Genomic DNA, 18,164 nt, shown 5'->3' with positions numbered 1-18,164 from the left:
ATAAGTCATGAAACAAAGGCTCGTTTAGAATAGACCGTGTGATCTGACAGGCGTGTCTTAATATGCAAATTGACCACACATCGTTATGACACGTTTACGCACAAACTGTACAAGAAGGGCGTCGCCGTTTACGGCGGAAGATAAAGAATGGAGGGACGTTTATAAAAGGCGCGTTTGGGGAACCATTCATTCTGAAGGAAATAAATCTTCCATTTCTGAACTTTTAAAGACCTCTTCTGACATCGAACATATCCTGCATCCTTCCGCGTTGAAGCTTTCAGAAACAGTAACGTTAGATGATCACTTCCCTTGGAGTCGTTCGATCAGTTTTTGATTTCGTTATATCATGAAAATGGTAAGTTGTATCTCAAGTGTAACCAGAATTTTTAAGTAAATAAACCAATGATCTCAAACTTGGGAGTTGTAAAGAGACTGTATTTGTTGCGACGTACAAATGCGCCGTATGTGAAGAATTTCGTAATTTAGTAGTAAGTTAGTTTAAATAACTGCAATATAAGCCCAAATAATCAATAAACTTTTAAAATGCTGTTTTTGAAATGACGTCATTCAAAATACATCTTGAGTTAAACGGATATTTCATTTAAAATTGAGCAAGGAGGCGTGACAGCATTGTTGTCATCGTCACCCTAAGTATTATTTAGCATCTTTGAAAATGAATGCTGATGGAGGCTGCTCGCAATAAATGTTTTGAGGGTAAGTAAATAATGACGGTCTTGGTCGCTATATTACAGCGAGCGCTGCTTCTAGAAATTTCGCAGGAGTCGCAGTGGGTTGGTGTTGTAGCTTGTCCTGTCACTCAGAGTAAAATTCCACGCAGAAAGAATCGACACATTTCCCAACACGATATGAGTGTCAATGCGCAGTTTAATAGGACATTGTTTTTAATAGGGTCGATTTAGTCACCCGTGCTTGAAGAACTAGTTCTCTTCAGATATTTACTGTCATGTATGTATGTTATATGTTGAAAGTCGTTGCCACTTGTTGCTAGAGCAAATTTGAGGTTGTAGTGAGGTGCTGCAAATGGAAATTTTTTCCCCCTTGGCCAACCAGATCACCCATAAGCAGATTATCACAGTCTGGCTGGTTGTTATGCATCTGATGGTTCTTTCAAAAATCAAAAGGGACACATAATTTTCAATGTCATCATTCACTCACTTACCCTTTTTGAATCTTTCTTGGAGATGTTAGGCAGAACATTTGTGACAGTCGAAGTCATCATTCACTTTCAATTGCATCGTTTTCACGTTAAACCCAATGATTACCAAGACTTACATTATGCCTAACATCGTTTTTTGTGAAGGTCGTATGAGGCTTGGAACGACATGAGGGTCATTAAATTATGTTAGCTGTCTCTTTAATACCTAGCTGACTTAGTGTTTTGTTATTGGTGATGTGTTGTCAGTTATGCTAAGTTTATATCAACACTGATGAGCAAATGCAACCTGATAAGTCCTGTCATACGATTAGTCTCATGGTATCATGGTTGTGCCTTGATATACAGATAAGGCCATGGTAGGTTGTAATCATTCTTTCTTAATGTGTTTTACAGTAATTCTATGTCTCAGTGCATATACACATACAGTATCTGAGAAAACTACAAGTGAAAACTTCATTAAATACAGATGGAGCATAACTTACCCGTTTTATAAAAAGCATGGGCTATGAAAGGGAAATCTAAGGCACTTTTTTTTCATGATGTGAATTTAACCTAGATTGGTGATGAGGGATTTTGTTTGGTAAGGTTTGGTCTCCTGGCTCCCCATGTTGGACTGTAATGTAAGAGGAACAGAGTTGGCATTTCTGACAGCATACATCAGATACAAATGTGACAGCATATCGAGTGAGTTATAGGAGCAATTTCACAGTAATACCAATAGGTGGCAGCAGTCACTCCTTATTTACATTTCTTGAGGATTTTTTTTGTTTATTGGCATAAGCATTTGGTCGTGTATTTTACCATTGATTACGTTTAAATATTTGTTTCTCATTTCCATTTTAAACCTCAAAAGTAATATGATTAAACTGATTGGATAGTTGGCAGGGCTGTTGCAGTCTGACCTTTAGCTTGCTGTTAGATATCATAGGATGTTAAGCTAGCTGTCAGAACCAACCAGTGTAGTGTTATGTAATAATCTGCCTTATGATTCACCCAAGGAATTAGTGCCTAAAGTCTGAGCTGGTATAGTTTCAAATGGCAGAGCAATGGATTGGGAAGTGTTGCGACACATTTAAGTTATGCAAACATAAAAGCCAGGCAGTGATTATTGGAGACAAAGATGTAACAAGTAAAAAATAAATAAAAAAATTCCAATCCATATTGAGCTAAATTCTTATACATTTTAAAAGCGAGGTTTAATAAACTTGGGATAAACGGTTGTTTTAATAAAGACTGAAAGATGAATTTGAGAAGCCATTATAATGTACAGTTACATTCATTTTAAAATGTGTTATTGGTGTTATAATTGTTTTAAAATATTTAGTGAGGGAAGGTTAATCTAACTGTAAAATAAGGGAAATGTGAATGCACAATTAAATATCCTGTATTGTTGAATACCAATAAATTAGTCAAATGTTTCAGATCTTCCAATTACTAATTTGGTAACATTATAAAAACTTTGCATTATTTCTATTTTCTGCATTTGTAAATCTGTACAATGATATAAATAAAATCTTTATGAAAATGCTATTTTCCTGTTTTGTGGTGATAATAGTCCATGGCTAGTTATAATAAATGGCATGGGGAAAATCCTTTAGTCTTTTGATCCACACATGATCTAATGCATGCCCTGTCTCTGTCTCTCTCTTTCTTTCTGTGTTTGCTGTCTTGCAGGAATGTAAACTCTTGCCATTTCTAGACCAGAAGCCAGAGACATCCTCCCCAAAATAACTCTTGTGCTTCATGAGAGCACCGTTGGATAACCAATCAAATCAAAACCAAACACAAACCAAATAGAAATTCATCTGACAGATGGTGGATGCTTCCGTTTCCTTCTAGAAAGACAGCAAACCAAAGGAATAAGAGATTTTTATTTTGCTTGCATTTTTGCCCAAAAGAGCCTAAATTATTTCTGACAATTGCATTTTGAACCGTTATAGTAGCTCAAACATGTTAAAAACGGGACCAGTGATGGAGGCAGTGGATATTGCAGTGGTTGCACTTTATTTTGTCCTTGTGCTTGCAATTGGTCTCCTCTCCATGTGGAAGGCCAATCGTAGCACTGTCAGCGGCTACTTCCTGGCAGGTCGAACTATGAATTGGGTGGTAATCGGTGCCTCACTGTTTGTCAGCAACATCGGCAGTGAGCATTTCATTGGACTTGCTGGTTCTGGTGCAGCCAGTGGTTTTGCAGTGGGTGCCTGGGAGTTCAATGCCCTTCTGCTTCTGCAGCTGCTCGGATGGGTGTTCGTCCCAGTTTACATCTACTCTGGAGTTTACACCATGCCAGAGTACCTCTCCAAGCGCTATGGAGGCAGGCGGCTAAAGGTTTACTTCGCAGCTCTCTCACTTCTACTGTACATCTTTACTAAACTCTCAGTGGACTTGTACGCAGGAGCTCTTTTCATCCAGGAGTCTCTTGGCTGGAACCTCTACCTGTCGATCATCTTGCTTATCTCCATGACCGCCTTGCTCACAGTAACCGGTGGACTGACGGCTGTGATCTACACAGACACTCTGCAGGCCGTGCTCATGATTGGCGGTGCATTAACCCTTACCATCATCAGTCTGGTCAAAATAGGCGGTTTGGAAGGAGTGCGGGAAAAATACATGGAGGCGATCCCCAATGTCACAGCCATCCTTGCTAACAACAACTTCAGCTTTCAGTACACAAACTCCTGCAGAATTCATCCCAAGCCAGATTCCCTCAAGCTCCTACGAGGGCCGCTTGATGAAGACATCCCTTGGCCAGGCTTCCTTTTGGGTCAGACACCCTCATCCATTTGGTACTGGTGTGCTGACCAGGTCATTGTCCAGAGAGTGTTGGCTGCCAAGAATATTGCCCATGCTAAAGGCGCCACACTTATGGCAGGAATACTTAAAATCCTTCCTATGTTCATCATTGTTATACCAGGAATGATCTCCCGAATATTGTTCCCTGATGAGCTAGCATGCATCGGACCAGAGCACTGCATGGCTGTGTGTGGCAGTCAGGCTGGCTGTTCCAACATCGCCTACCCTCGGCTGGTCATGAGCGTGATGCCGGTGGGTCTCCGAGGGTTGATGATGGCTGTGATGATCGCTGCCCTCATGAGTGACCTGGACTCGATTTTTAACAGCGCTAGCACAATCTTCACATTAGACATTTACAAAATGCTGCGTGGATGTGCCTCCTCCTTTGAGCTAGTGGTCGTCGGCAGGTTGTTTGTGATAATCATGGTGACTATCAGCATCGCTTGGGTGCCTGCCATTATTGAGATGCAAGGTGGCCAGATGTACTTGTACATTCAGGAAATGGCAGGATACCTCACACCTCCCATTGCTGCCCTCTTTCTGCTTGGAGTCTTCTGGAAACGCTGCAATGAGACCGGCGCATTTTGGGGCAGCATGACTGGGTTCGTACTGGGCACCACCCGCCTCTTCCTTGGGTTCATATATCGGGAGCCAAAATGTGACCAGCCAGATGAACGCCCGGCTTTCATCACACATGTCCACTACATGTACATTGCTGCCGGGCTGTTTTGGATCTCTGGGCTGGTGGCTGTGTGTGTCAGTCTGTGCACATCACCCCCAGAAGAGGAGAGGATCAAGCGGACCACAATCTGGGGCTTGAAAAAACTTAAACGCCTTCCTATGACAGAACGAGAAGAGATGTACAAACTCACTAATGGCAGTGGCGACAGTGTTCTCAAGAAAGATGTTCCTGAAGACATCCAGAAGGAGAGATGCCTTGATGGGGCTGACATGAAACTCCTTATGCCCTCCTCTTGTGACCAAGATCCCATGACCCCCAGCACTGAGGCATCCACACCGATGGATCTTATTGCCAATGGTCATACAAATCTTGTAAAACAGAAGAATCAAGGCAAGTGTGATGAAAAGAGCTGCCTTCAGCGGTTTGACTGGATCTGTTGTCACAAAGAGAAAACGTCTGTTATCGAACCCAAAGTCACTGAGGGAGATGAAAGAGCTGTACGTGAAATGCTTTATGAACCTCCTAAGATCAAGATCTTACTTAACGTAGGCCTGGTATTCGTCTGTTCACTGGGTGTTTTCATGTTTGTGTACTTCTCCATGTAATATGCTGATCTTGCAGTACTGTAAGGCCTGTGTGAAAGACCGCATATTTATATGAACTATTTGTTAATACAAGCCATTTAGAGTCTGTAATATTTACAGTGTGGTTTAACTTCCTTTTAGGGACTCTAAGCATTTTTAATCATACTGATGGAAGTTATTTGTTCTTTGCCTTGACTCTGTCACACCTCCTTAAAAAATAATCAACTCTTCTTTGTGGTATGTTGATGAACAAATGTGTTGTTGAAACGGTAGCTTTTTGTATAGTTTTTTTGAGCTAAGCTAATGACATTATAATATTTTTTGCCTTGCTGAATTTCGCCTTAACGTGTTCACTCCTCCAAACCAAAATGGTCAGTTTTTTCCCCCTCAATGGACCACTCAACTTCACTGTGTAAGGAATTTGTCTTTTGTATGTGTTTGTAATTGTAAGCACACTCGTAGGAATACCAAATTTCTAAAACTTGACCTCACTTGTAAATGTGTCACCCGTGTAACTGGAAAAGTCTGACCGAGGTTTAAATGTTAAATGGAAATTGTGAAAATAATGTTGTTCCATCTGATTAAACCTTCCTAAACACAAGTATTTATGTAATAACAATGTAAATTGTAACTGTAACTCTGTATTGTAATTTTCTTACAACTTTTTGGATTTGTCGCTCCTTTCATCCTTTCCAAAAAACAAAAAAAACAAAACACCAAAATGCCTTTTGTGCAGAGCATAAGCTGTAAAGACACTGCTTTGTTTTCATTTTGGGAATTTAACAGTTAATGTGAAAAGACTTCCAGAGGTTTTCACTACAAAACAACGCAACTGTAAACACAAACTGGTTATGTGGATGTTATACTAAATCAAAACCGCCGCAGGAATGACTTGCTAGCTAGAGAACACTATCACTAATGTGTTAATAATGGATATTATGATATCCTAAAAAGGGTCATTAAGACTGGGATGTCCAATTTTGATTGCTGCGCAAAATAGTATCTTTTTCTTCTAGAAGAAGAATTTGATTGTGGCTGCAGTAACAAGCATTGCCTGTTGTTGATCTGCTGGTGAATGCACTATTTGTTCAGACAAAGGGGAACTGCAGGATGGCCTTATCGAATATGAGATAAGATGAACTTCTCATATTCTTGTACTTCTTTTAAGTACAAGTTTACAATCGTTGTATTAAGAACTTGAAAAGCCCTCAATTATAATTCAATTTGAATTCCAAAGTTATGTCAAAAGAATTATATGGATTATTATTTTTTTTAAATCATTCCAAATAAAATTAGATCATTAGATCTAATTAGATCATTGGAGGGCTTTTTACATTGAAAATGTAATATATGTTAATCACTCTGTGTAGTAAAACCCATTTTTATACAAATAATCTTTTTGTAAAAGGCACATTAATAAAAGAAAATGTTCAATAGAGATTTGTTCATTATATTAATTGATCCAAATTAATGGTTTGGTTTGTGACTGCTATCAGCTATAAGCTCATATTGTTTTTATCTGTAGATTCATTCTCGGTCTCAGAGTAAAAAAAATCCCAGTCATATCACTGCCTAAGTTGAAATAAAATTACTTTAAAGTAAATGTACAATGTTTAGGAACTGTTGTGATTATCTGAGGCTTAATAAATTCAGATTCATTGTTCTCAACATCCAAACCTGACATGATATCCTTGAAATTACAAAATAAATGTTCCGTTTTCATGTGTTGTATAGACTTTATGCTCCAACAGAAAATCTTTTTAGCACACAATAAGCACTTGCATGCATGTTCTGACAGTGCCATACTACTTGCTTAAGGGCGTGGAAGTGATTGTTGGTTTTGGGTACACCGCAGATTTTCAAACCAATACCCAAAGTTTTTAAATATTTATCCATGCATTTAATAGTGAAATGTTTTTATTTATTTTTTTTTTTTTAATCAAAGGTACTTATACATTATGTTGTTTGTTTGTGTTTGATAATGTGAATTTAAATGTACTGTTACATTTTATTTAACATAACAAAAGGGTTTTGTGTTTATTTGGTTTAATTTGATTTGAGTCGCTTGTTTTGTTTGAATCATTTATTACTGAATAGTGTATAGTTTGCAGATATTTCTTGTTGTGTGATTTAGAATGTGTACATATGGCAATTACTTGTGTTGCAGAAATCTGGCTTTATCGATTCATTGGGATGAGTTCCAGGAGCTAAAAAGATGCATATGGAGTTTATTGCTTTCAATCTTTGATCTTATCAAAAATTCACAAATGATTTGTACATTGTACATTTGCTACTTTTATTATCAGATGTTGCAGATGAATAAAAAGACATTCATTTGAGAAGAACAAACAGTTTGAGCTTGGTTATTTGACATTAAATCTTGTATATTTTGTAATTTACTTGCATGTTGTTAAGCTTTTAATTCTTTAATTAATTTGTCCTCTTCCAAACAATTGACTAAACCACCACAGTTTTACAGTCTTGTTTATCATGTCATTCATGGCTCCGTAATGTCATGTAGAAATTATAATCATGTCTTGTAATATGATATTCCAATAACACACCACCAATACTGCACAAATTTATTTAGTCCCTAAATGAATATTCTGCATAAATATGATAATCCACCTAAAATATAAAGACAATTACTCTATACACATAGTCAGTATCAACCATTTTAATAATATACACAAGTTAGCTGTAAAGTCACTAAGTAGTTTATATAAGCAGAACTATATAGACACTAGTGGTCTACATCAAATATAAATTTGTTTTTGAAAGAATATAAAATAAAGATTTCAGATTATGCATTGCTTTGAAGTGAACTGTAAAGGGAAAAGTGCTCTCTCTCTCTCTCTCTCTCTCTCTCTCTCTCTCCCACCAGAGCATGACAGTTTGTATCTGTGCACAGTAGTTTTCCACTTACAGCTTCCATTTAATTTGCATTCAGATTGCATGTTAGGAGGTGACTGAGTGGAAAACTTTCTTGAGGATGAAAATGTGTAGGTGAATAAATGTCTGCAAAACCCTGCAGGTTATTAGGGTGTGTCTGATTTGATGTTTATAAGAAATCAAAAAAAAAAAAAAAAACCCTGCAACAATGTTCCAAGAATCTGTTTTGACAAGGTTAAAGATATACGAAAACCGAATCTAAATGCAGGGAGCTCTTTAAACTGGGCCATGCAGTGTCCTTTGGCTTGGCGTTTAATCTGCATGGGAGATTCAGAAATACTGTACGAATTGAAGGGATAGCCTTGTCTAACCTGAGTCTGGCGCTAATAAGAACAAATTCTCTATCCATATCTGGTTTGAACATACTTGTCCATCAGACTTTCCGCGATACACGGTGCTGACGGTGATACCGCAACACCTCACGGTGGCACCGACTCCGCACCGTCGTTTAGATTTTTTTAATAGTAATAAAAATCATTTAGTTCAGAAAAAGAACAGACACTACAATTAAAAACTGAACGCAGCTACTCAATGCAGCGTGCAGAATGACAGTCGCATCACAGATCAGATTTAATTTCTTCAGTGAGGAGAGCTGACTGACAAGAAGAGGTGAGACTCACGAGACGATGACGAATGATTTAGTTTCGAAACGAAATGCAAAAGCGCCTCTTTGGCAGTATTTCGCCGAAGTTTCGCCGTTTATCTAAGTGGTATTTTTGTATTTTAGTAAGTAGTATTATGACAGGACTGTTGGACTCGAAACTGATGTCCAATGAATAGTAGCCTACTGTGCAGTGTGATTGCATCCATTCAACAGGCGATACTTTACCTCTTCCGTATCACTCAGCCTAACAGCATCTTATAAGATAATAGAGCAACAGTATTTAATAGGAAAACATACCCTTTTATTTGCTCCACTGTTTAGTTAATGTTACTGTGACCTCTTTTTCTGTATTTCCTCCTGAGGCTGGTGCTGCTACTACAGACAGTGGAAAAGTACTGGCAAAACAATACTGTGGGCTGCTCTTTGTTCATTGTTGCAGCAGGAGAGCAACAGTGAAAAAACAACAAATCGATTTCAGAATGTATTAGACATGCACATTTGGACTGACCACTTAATTTTTACAACTAAAGGTCATAGTTGTGTGAATTGCACTCATAGTAGAATACTTCACTCCAGTTAATGACCAATTTAAATAAAAGACTTGGCATGCAAATAAGGTGCAAGCATGGGGGATTATTGGTAAATGTTATTCAGAAAGCATATTTGTCTATGTAAAGGCAATTTAGCGAATTGTTTCTAAATACATACATTACAGACCAAAATTTTGGACAGACCTTCTCATTCAAAGAGTTTTCTTTATTTTCATGACTACGAAAATTGTAGAGTCACACTGAAGGCGTCAAGGACTATTTGACCAAGAAGGAGGGTGATGGGGAGCTGCGCCAGATGACCTGGCCTCCACAGTCACCGGACGTGAACCCAATCGAGATGGTTTAGGGGTGAGCTGGACCGCAGACAGAAGGCAAAAGGGCCAACAAGTGCTAAGCATCTCTCGGGGTCTGTACTGTATGTTTTAGAAATGTATTGCTGAAAACACTTTACAAAGACTGCGTGAACGATGTCATACTGAATTGTGAAGTTAGAACGTTAAATAGTTCACCATTTTGGTGTTCAGGACTTTTTTCATTTAGAAAAGAGCACTGCAGTGCTTTTGTTTCCCCCATGTTGCTAACAACAAATCAGCTGTCCTGTCAGTCTAATCAAGGATTATAAAGCGAACACTCTAAAATCTGGTTTGCTGTCAAGAAAACTGCCATGTTAGCAGAAACGATGGCACTTTTCTACTACACAGTACCAGCTTGCATCAACTCGACTCAACTCGACTCACCCTTGTTTGGTTTTCCAATGTGTAAAAGTTGTACCTGTACCTGCTTCCAGTTTTTTTCATATCACCTCCGGCGATGTTTTGAGCGAGCTGAAGCGATACTAAAATGTGACGTGAAAACACAACAGACTGCTGGTTGGTTATCAGATATATTAAAAAGAAATATTAAAATTAGTCATGTATTAGTTGTACTACCTGTTTTTTTTTCATTTAAAAAATATTTTGATGCAAAGTGTAAAATATTAAAATATGTTGTGAAAATGATGAAACTGATGCATGTGCACAACTGAGAAGAGGACATTTATGAACATAAATCACAGCCCATGTCTCACAAGGTTAATATTTCATAAAAAAAAAAAAAAAAAAAAAAAAAAAAATCCATGTATTACAAACATTTTTGAGAAATAAATAATTTGTACATTTACGTATTTGGTAAGGGAAAAAGACATTATGTAGCTGTGAGTACACACCATGAGTTCAATATAATATATGTACATATACAGTATGTACATTTTATAACATTTGGAACCTTAGTAATAATAATAATGATAATAATAATAAAGTAATTTCTAATAATTAAAATGTGATATAAAAAATGAAACCCCCCCAAACACAATGTTATGAAGAAAACAAAGGAATAATCAATATGGAAAATTCCTTCATATTAATGCAGTAATTTTTCTTTCTTTCTTTCTTTCTTTCTTTCTTTCTTTCTTTCTTTCTTTCTTTCTTTCTTTCTTTCTTTCTTTCTTTCTTTCTTTAACAGTTTATTTATTGTTGTGTATATAACAGTGTAAATACTGTCATATTGTGAAAATCTTTTTTCTTTTTCTTTTTGTAACTCTTTGAGCTGTTTTAAATGTTATGTTTTACAGTTATGGGACATTCAGTACTGCTTGGATGTTTGTTAAATGTCTTGAAGAAATTGTTTTGCTTTTGTCCTTCGCAACTCAATACTGAAAGGTATTCATCATGCTTGTGTTGATATAACAAGCTAGTTAACTGAATCATATAATGTGAACAATCCCTCAAAGATAACATCCCTGTCAAGCCTTAGGTAACGTAGTAATGTAAACCTGTCACAAGCAATTACACACCAGGGAAGAGACACACGGAAAACAGCATTGTTCAGTATCTCATATGATGAATCATGCTGTTCTCTACCACAACCCACAGCAAAAAAAATACGGATGCCACACATTCCCAAAATTCACTATAGATGCCTGGTTAAACGGTTCCACTGTGCAAGAGATTCCTCAACTAATGAAATCATTCCACAAAAAGGCATCTGAATGGAAAGGGAAATATTTATGGATGCTGGGTTAATCAAGAGGCTTTAGGAGTGAGTCCATGCCTGTGGTAACACACCCCAGAGGAGCCACACTGATGATCTGTCATCAGAGGACCAAACCGGTTTTGCACAAGGTGCTGAACACATATTTAACTACTGAAATGAGATGAATCATGAAATCATGTAAGATGAATCATCTTACATCTGCTCTTGCTTCCTAACTGACGTTCAACCCATGACGAGTCATTACCATTAGTTCTCCGTCTCATGCTGCTGTTTTTCTGCTCCAGTACTTTGGAATGTTATATTGCTCCACACCCCTCAGGGCAATTTATTGTGTTACATGTTATTGTGTACCCTTTTGTTTCTAATCATTAGCTGTCCTCCAATGTATAATGCAGCTGCATACCTGATTTTACCCATAGCTAATATGTTATTTTCAGGAAAGAAAAGTTAAAAATGGTAATAGCCAGAAGGGTGGGGTAAGAGGTTGTCACAGGTCTAGCAACAGAAAAGGGCTCAGGCTGAGGCATTATGACACAAGAAGAGACAGACTTAATGGAAAAGTACCATGCTCTCTTTGTACTTTTTAATTACTCCCTGTAACCTAAGAATTTTCTGAGAAATCCCAAATAAAATATAGTATAATATAACTTGGAACAACAATAAATGTTTTAGCATCTAACCAGAATCTAAATATTAAAAAATATAGTTTACAAATAAATGATGGTTAAGTACAAATGAGAGTATTAGAAGCGATCATTTTACTGCATAAGATTTATGGTTCAGAATAGTACAGTACCAGAATGTATAAAGCAATATGGCTCTAATTGGAACTTCTATTTTTTTAATATATTTGACAGTCTGAGGAGAAGACTGTAGAATACCAAGTTAACACAAGCAGGATATAACAGCTCCATTAATATCTGTGTATCATTAAATCAGGTACTCAGGCAAACATACATGCAAATGACACGGCTTAAAAATTAACTGTGATTTATAACAACCTCTAACTTTAAGGAATAGTTATGAAGTAATGTATCTCAGAAATAATGTGTCTCAATGCAGCTTTTTGGTTACAATATACTGAGATTTTTTTAGTAATACAACATAAATTTTGGCCCTCTATCATAAAACGGAAAATTACTTGCAGAGAAGCATTGTTTTGTTAATTTTATGAGTTGTAATATGGCCCTGTTTTACTGGGTGGATGAATTTGATGGTTGGAGGTGGATGTGCATGCTTACGTGTGATCGCAGTAACTGTATATTTAACAGGAACTGTTATTTTATACCCAACACCCCTCAGGTCACTTCATTGTGTTACATATTAAAATGTCCTTTTGATGATTCTAATTAGTAAGAGTGCTTTCTAACATCATAAGTGTTCTTATGATGTTAGAACGTTTTATTTTGCATGCATTTTCTACACAGGTTCACTTAACAACCCCTTATGTGAAAACCAAATAAACAAGCTCTTGAAAATGTTCCTTTTTTTTAAAGAAAGAAAAGTGAGGATACGTGATGCACTGATGCAGTGAATAGCACATCTCACATACTTGTATTCTTCTGCCTTAGTTTTTTTGTTTTTTGTTTTTTTTTTTACATTTCATGTTGCAGTGGAAAGTCAGATATTTCCATCAAGTTCTCTCTCTCTCTCTCTCTCTCTCTCTCTCTCTTACTCCATTTCTCATACATTTTCCTCTTTGTCCTTGAGTATGTCTTAAAGAACAACGTCTTTCTATGCCGGAAAGTGAGAAAATATAGTGTGTATCTGAGACAGGCTTTATTCTGTATCCGAAAAGATTACCCGTCTGTCCAAACTTATTCATTCATTCATTTAACTAGTTACTTTTATGAGTATGTATTCATTGTCATTCAAATGGGATTCACAATCATTCATAGAGTATCGCCTGGTTCAAATCTGGAACTAAAATGAACCAAGAGAGAAATTATGACATTACGTAAAGAGGCAGTTTGAGAGGTTGTACATTCAGTGTTGCCAGTAATGTGGACACTTAAAAAAATCCACAGCATTCCAAAGCAGTACTTGAAACAAACCACAATCCTCTGTGTTTGTGAGGTATGCGTAATTGCTTTAAATGTCAGTGCTAACAATACAGACTAATGCAGTAAACACTTAGAATGTGTCAAATTTAGGACGTTCAGTTTACATTGCTTTGTGAAATGCAGAAACCGTGGAGAATTGGTTTGTACTGCAATGGAACCCTATTCAATAAAGATAGGATATGAGTTACTATAAATGAGTCTGACATAGGACACGCATGCCATCTGGTGGTTTTATTTAGCAACTTCAATTGAGACAAATATTGGAACAGAGAACAAGGCAAAAGTTCTCTCTCCAGTGTTTTCTTTCTGTGAATTGGCTAAATCTTAAAGCCTCCACCTGTACAAGAGACAGCTGATCCTAATAGGACATCAGCATTGCTTTGAAGTCAACATACTTCAAAGATTCAGTTATAATATGTGATTTTGATTTAAACGTAACAAGTGGGAGGACTAGAGACAAAAGAACATTTATAGAAGCCTGTGGGCATAATTTGATTAATTATTCATGTTTAATTAATTCATTATCTATTTATTCATTTATCTATTTAATTGATTTATTAGTTTGAAGTAATGTATTTATTTATGTAAAAATAAATAAAAAAAATACAAAAAAAAAATATATATAGTATAATGCAAGTTTAATGGTGCTCTTAAAAAAAATCACACACACACACACACACACACACACACACACACAAACACACACAGGCATCTAGTTACAGTACAATGCACTACTTTGCACAATGACGTTGTCATTAACAGTAAGCTGTTTTCCATCTCGCAAACATGAACATACAGGAAAGAGTGCATTTCTCTTTTTCACACCTGTCTTGCGTTGCAGTGAAGTCTTCATATCACTCTTTTCCCTTCTCAGCATCAAATGTCATTAGCTGAGGCCTAATCACTCTTCTTTAGTGCTCTTGTTCCTTTGCTGTCCAACTGGGGTATTTTTAGCTCTGAAACAACTGGGCTCCTAAAAAAGGGTTAGAGGAACACTGCTATGTAAGGTATCCTGCCTGCTCTCTCCCCCATCCTATTACCAGCACAATCCACCAGCCACTCTTTGTCTCTAGTCAGGAAAGAAGGCATTGAGCCAAGAGTTTGCCTGAAGAAAGCTGAATTTTTTAGAAGAAGGGTACGCAAGCCCTCAGAAAGAGCGGTGGAAGAAGGCCTGGACTGTTTCCACTGTCATATTTTCTGTTATCAACTCCTGACCCATTTTCTTATTTCTCACTCTACTAGACCAGAGCTCTCTTAAACCTACTGGAGCTGCATGAAGAGCCACCGTTTCTTTTTGGAAAGGACTTAAGTTACTAGTATAGACCATGCAGACCACCTGGATCCTGCTGCTTGCCTCTCTGGGTCTCTCTACCATGGCCGGCACTGAGAAAGGCCTAGAATTCCCCCATTATGATGGCAAAGATCGTGTCCTGGACATAAATGAGAAGAACTACCGCAAAGCCCTGAAGAAATACGACATGCTGTGCCTGTTCTACCATGCTCCACCGCCAGCAAAAGAGCTGCAGAAACAGTTACAAATGACTGAATTAGTGCTGGAGGTAAGACAGGACAAGACAAGAAAGAACGGAGAGTGTAAGATGTAAAACTGAAAGGATTTCAGAGAGTGTTAATTTGAGCTTTTATATGATTACTGTACTATGTTTTTAAATAATAAAAAATATTCAGTTTTTAGTATGACATTTTGGAGTTAATGGGTTGCAGGTGTTGAAATGTAATAATAAATATAAATGTAACAGAATATAGGTTGAAATATATTTTTTTGCATGTCCTATGTAATAGCAGCTTAGATGCCCAAAGGCTGCAGCTCACTCAATCTTCATATCCCATCTATAATTATCTGGATTAAAAGAGTGGATATCATGGATCACCATGTTAATCAGGCACTTCATGTTCAGTACATCTGATAGCCTGAAGAGCCTTCTGAATGTGTGCAGAAGAGAAATGACTTTTAAAATTCAGCCATTTAAACTACTCTGATAACCATGAAAGCAGAACACTGAGGGTATTTATGGAACAAGAACACTTCTAAAATGATTACATAAGTGTGCCCTCCTTAAGTCTAAATTCATGGCTCGCAGATTCACTATCTAGACAACAAGGCCAGTGTGACTCAGTGGTACTCAGTGTACTTCGAATATTAACTAAAACATGCATACATTTATGTATATACATAGGTTATATAGACTTTAATTTAGTTTATTTTATTGCACACACACACACAAAGAAACAAACAAATAAATATATTAATTACTGTTAGAGGACTAATCATGATTTGTTTTTCCACAGTTAGCTGCTCAAGTATTAGAGGAAAAGGATATTGGCTTTGGAATCGTTGACTCCCAAAAAGATGCTAAGGTTGCCAAGAAACTAGGTGAGGCTAATACTTTAGGTGGGATCATTGAAATGTTAATGTACAAAATTAACAGTAAAAATAAACTAAATTACCTTATTTGAAAAATGTTTAACAATTATTTTGGCTATGAATGTCTAACAATTATATTGTTATTAATGTATTTATGGAATTTACAGGCCCCATGAAGTATTAAGATAACATGTCAAACATTTTAAACACTTTTCAGCCATCAATCTTCATCACATTTTAGTCCAGGATAAGCATTGAAGTGTAGTGAAGTGACATACAGCCAAGTATGGTGACCCATTCTCAGAATTCATGCTCTGCATTTAACCCATCCAAAGTGCACACACACACACACACACAGCAGTGAACACACAAACCGTGAACACACACCAAGAGCAGTGGGCAGCCATTTATGCTGCAGCGCCCAGGGAGCAGTTCGGGGTTCGATGCTTTGCTCAAGAGCACCTAAGTCATGGTATTGCCAGCCCGAGATTCAAACCCACAGATTCAAACCCACAACCCTAGGGTTAGGAGTCAAACTCTCTATCCACTAGGCCACGACTTCCCCTAATTGGCTTAAAACATCTCATCTAAAATCCTCACTAAATATCGCAGTAAAACAAATTTTAGAACAAAATCAATGACGTTTTTGGAGATTTACACGAATGGATGCTGATTTCATTGTACAGTGCATGTTTTACTGCAATGATGGATGTCCATATGTTTTATTGGAAGGTTTACATGAGGAAGGCAGCATCTATGTCTTTAAGGAGGACCGTGTGATTGAATTTGATGGCCTGCTTGCTGCAGACACTCTTGTGGAATTCCTTCTGGATGTAAAAAATATGTTTTTATCATAAATCTAAACATCTAATTGTCGTAGTGCTTTCATATGTAATTTGAACATTCTGCCACCCTCTCACCTTCATCCTTTAGCTGATGGAAGATCCGGTTGAGATAATTGACAATGCTCATGAATTGCGAGCGTTTGACCGTATGGAAGAAGACATCAAAGTCATTGGTTTCTTCAAAAGTCGTGACTCTGAACGTAAGTATGTGTGTTCAGCTGCGGTTATCTGATATCTGCACCTTCCAAACACATACCTACATAGTATGCAATAAATTAATACCATGCAATAAATGTTAACACATTCATTTTTAAACGTCTCTACATTCCAGCTATGCTCTTTAAATGCACAATGAAATCCTATAAGCTCTCTTGAGCATTGTAGAGGTTCCAGTTACGAGCAAAAGGGAATTTACAGTTTTTGATGCAGTTGCCTTTTAGTAAACAAACAACCAATGTTTGTTTTTAATTATTTTACGTTTCCTCAGATTATCTTGCATTCCAGGAGGCAGCTGAACAGTTTCAGCCTTTTATCAAATTTTTTGCCACCTTTGAGAAATCTGTGAGTATTGCATTTTTTTTATATATATTTTATGTGTACGTTCAGATGATCTTTAGGCTATCATTGTGCCAGTCTTGTCTTTTGGGGACTGGATAATTCTCTGAAAACCACTGATGGTAGACATGTTGCTTTAACTGTTGCATTTCAGGTTGCAAAAGAGCTGACTCTGAAGATGAATGAGGTTGACTTCTATGAGCCCTTCATGGAGGAACCAGTCACCATTCCAGACAAACCAAACTCAGAAGAAGAGCTGGTGGCCTTCATAACCGAACACAGACGGTAATCAATAAAAGCTAATCTAATGATATTCTAAAGGATGGATAGACAGATGCGTGATACAGATTTCATATACATACTGATGATATCTGTTGACCTCCACAGATCAACTCTAAGAAAGCTCAGGGCAGAAGACATGTTTGAGACCTGGGTGAGAAACATTTGAAAAACTTTCTTCTGAATGGTCAATCGCATTATCTAGTGGTTGGATACTTCCTAATAATATCCATGGCAATTCACTATATCAGTCTGTTCATGTCATAAGTTGAAGAGTGAAAGTAAGCTTCATAACAAAATAAAATCCCGTTGTGAGCAGAGGAATACCTGTGGATATCATAAAGCATTGATACATTGAAATTAATGTTCTCTTTTGCAGGAGGATGATTTGAATGGAATTCACATTGTAGCCTTTGCAGAAGAGGAGGACCCTGGTATGTACTATTTCAGGGCACCTCTTCATTCTTTATAAAGACAATGATATTCATTTAGTGTGAGCATCATCAAAACTTGACCTTTAATATGGGTTTCAGATGGTTTTGAATTCTTGGAGATTTTGAAGGAGGTGGCCAGAGACAACACACACAATCCAGACTTGAGTATTGTGTGGATCGACCCAGACAACTTCCCACTGGTGACTAAAACAAGTCTGGATAGTTGCATGA

At 37.2% G+C, this 18,164-nt stretch overlaps 2 protein-coding genes across 3 annotated transcripts in view; both read left to right on the top strand.

Moving 5' to 3' along the window:
• The first annotated feature begins 101 nt into the window (after positions 1 to 101).
• On the top strand, positions 102 to 7,585 carry LOC128019942 (sodium/myo-inositol cotransporter). The gene is made up of 2 exons (XM_052606318.1): positions 102 to 355; positions 2,852 to 7,585. The coding sequence occupies exon 2, from the start codon at positions 3,128 to 3,130 to the stop codon at positions 5,255 to 5,257; it is 2,130 nt and encodes a 709-aa protein (XP_052462278.1). The 5' UTR covers positions 102 to 355; positions 2,852 to 3,127; the 3' UTR covers positions 5,258 to 7,585.
• Positions 7,586 to 14,456: 6,871 nt separating this feature from the next.
• The window catches only part of LOC128019939 (calsequestrin-2-like), a 4,516-nt gene continuing 808 nt past the window's right edge, over positions 14,457 to 18,164 (top strand). Inside the window, exons 1-10 of one of the 2 annotated variants that reach the window (XM_052606314.1) lie at positions 14,457 to 14,572; positions 14,680 to 14,996; positions 15,745 to 15,829; positions 16,553 to 16,653; positions 16,754 to 16,865; positions 17,153 to 17,226; positions 17,375 to 17,505; positions 17,608 to 17,653; positions 17,879 to 17,933; positions 18,033 to 18,133. In XM_052606314.1, the coding sequence (XP_052462274.1) occupies positions 14,763 to 14,996; positions 15,745 to 15,829; positions 16,553 to 16,653; positions 16,754 to 16,865; positions 17,153 to 17,226; positions 17,375 to 17,505; positions 17,608 to 17,653; positions 17,879 to 17,933; positions 18,033 to 18,133 (939 nt within the window). In that variant the 5' untranslated portion in view covers positions 14,457 to 14,572; positions 14,680 to 14,762. Of the gene's footprint in view, positions 14,997 to 15,744; positions 15,830 to 16,552; positions 16,654 to 16,753; positions 16,866 to 17,152; positions 17,227 to 17,374; positions 17,506 to 17,607; positions 17,654 to 17,878; positions 17,934 to 18,032; positions 18,134 to 18,164 lie in introns of both variants that reach the window. The other variant, XM_052606313.1, reaches the window with a different exon arrangement.

The sequence above is a fragment of the Carassius gibelio genome, chromosome A9, assembly GCF_023724105.1.
Source record: "Carassius gibelio isolate Cgi1373 ecotype wild population from Czech Republic chromosome A9, carGib1.2-hapl.c, whole genome shotgun sequence".
NCBI classification, from domain to species: domain Eukaryota; kingdom Metazoa; phylum Chordata; class Actinopteri; order Cypriniformes; family Cyprinidae; genus Carassius; species Carassius gibelio.
The sequence above is the reverse complement of the archived record's forward strand: the minus strand, read 5'-3'. Positions and strand labels throughout refer to the sequence as shown.

What these genes read in the sequence shown, in the direction of transcription:
- LOC128019942 (XM_052606318.1), top strand. Translation starts at nt 3,128, where the DNA reads ATGTTAAAAACGGGACCAGTGATGGAGGCAGTGGATATTGCAGTGGTT.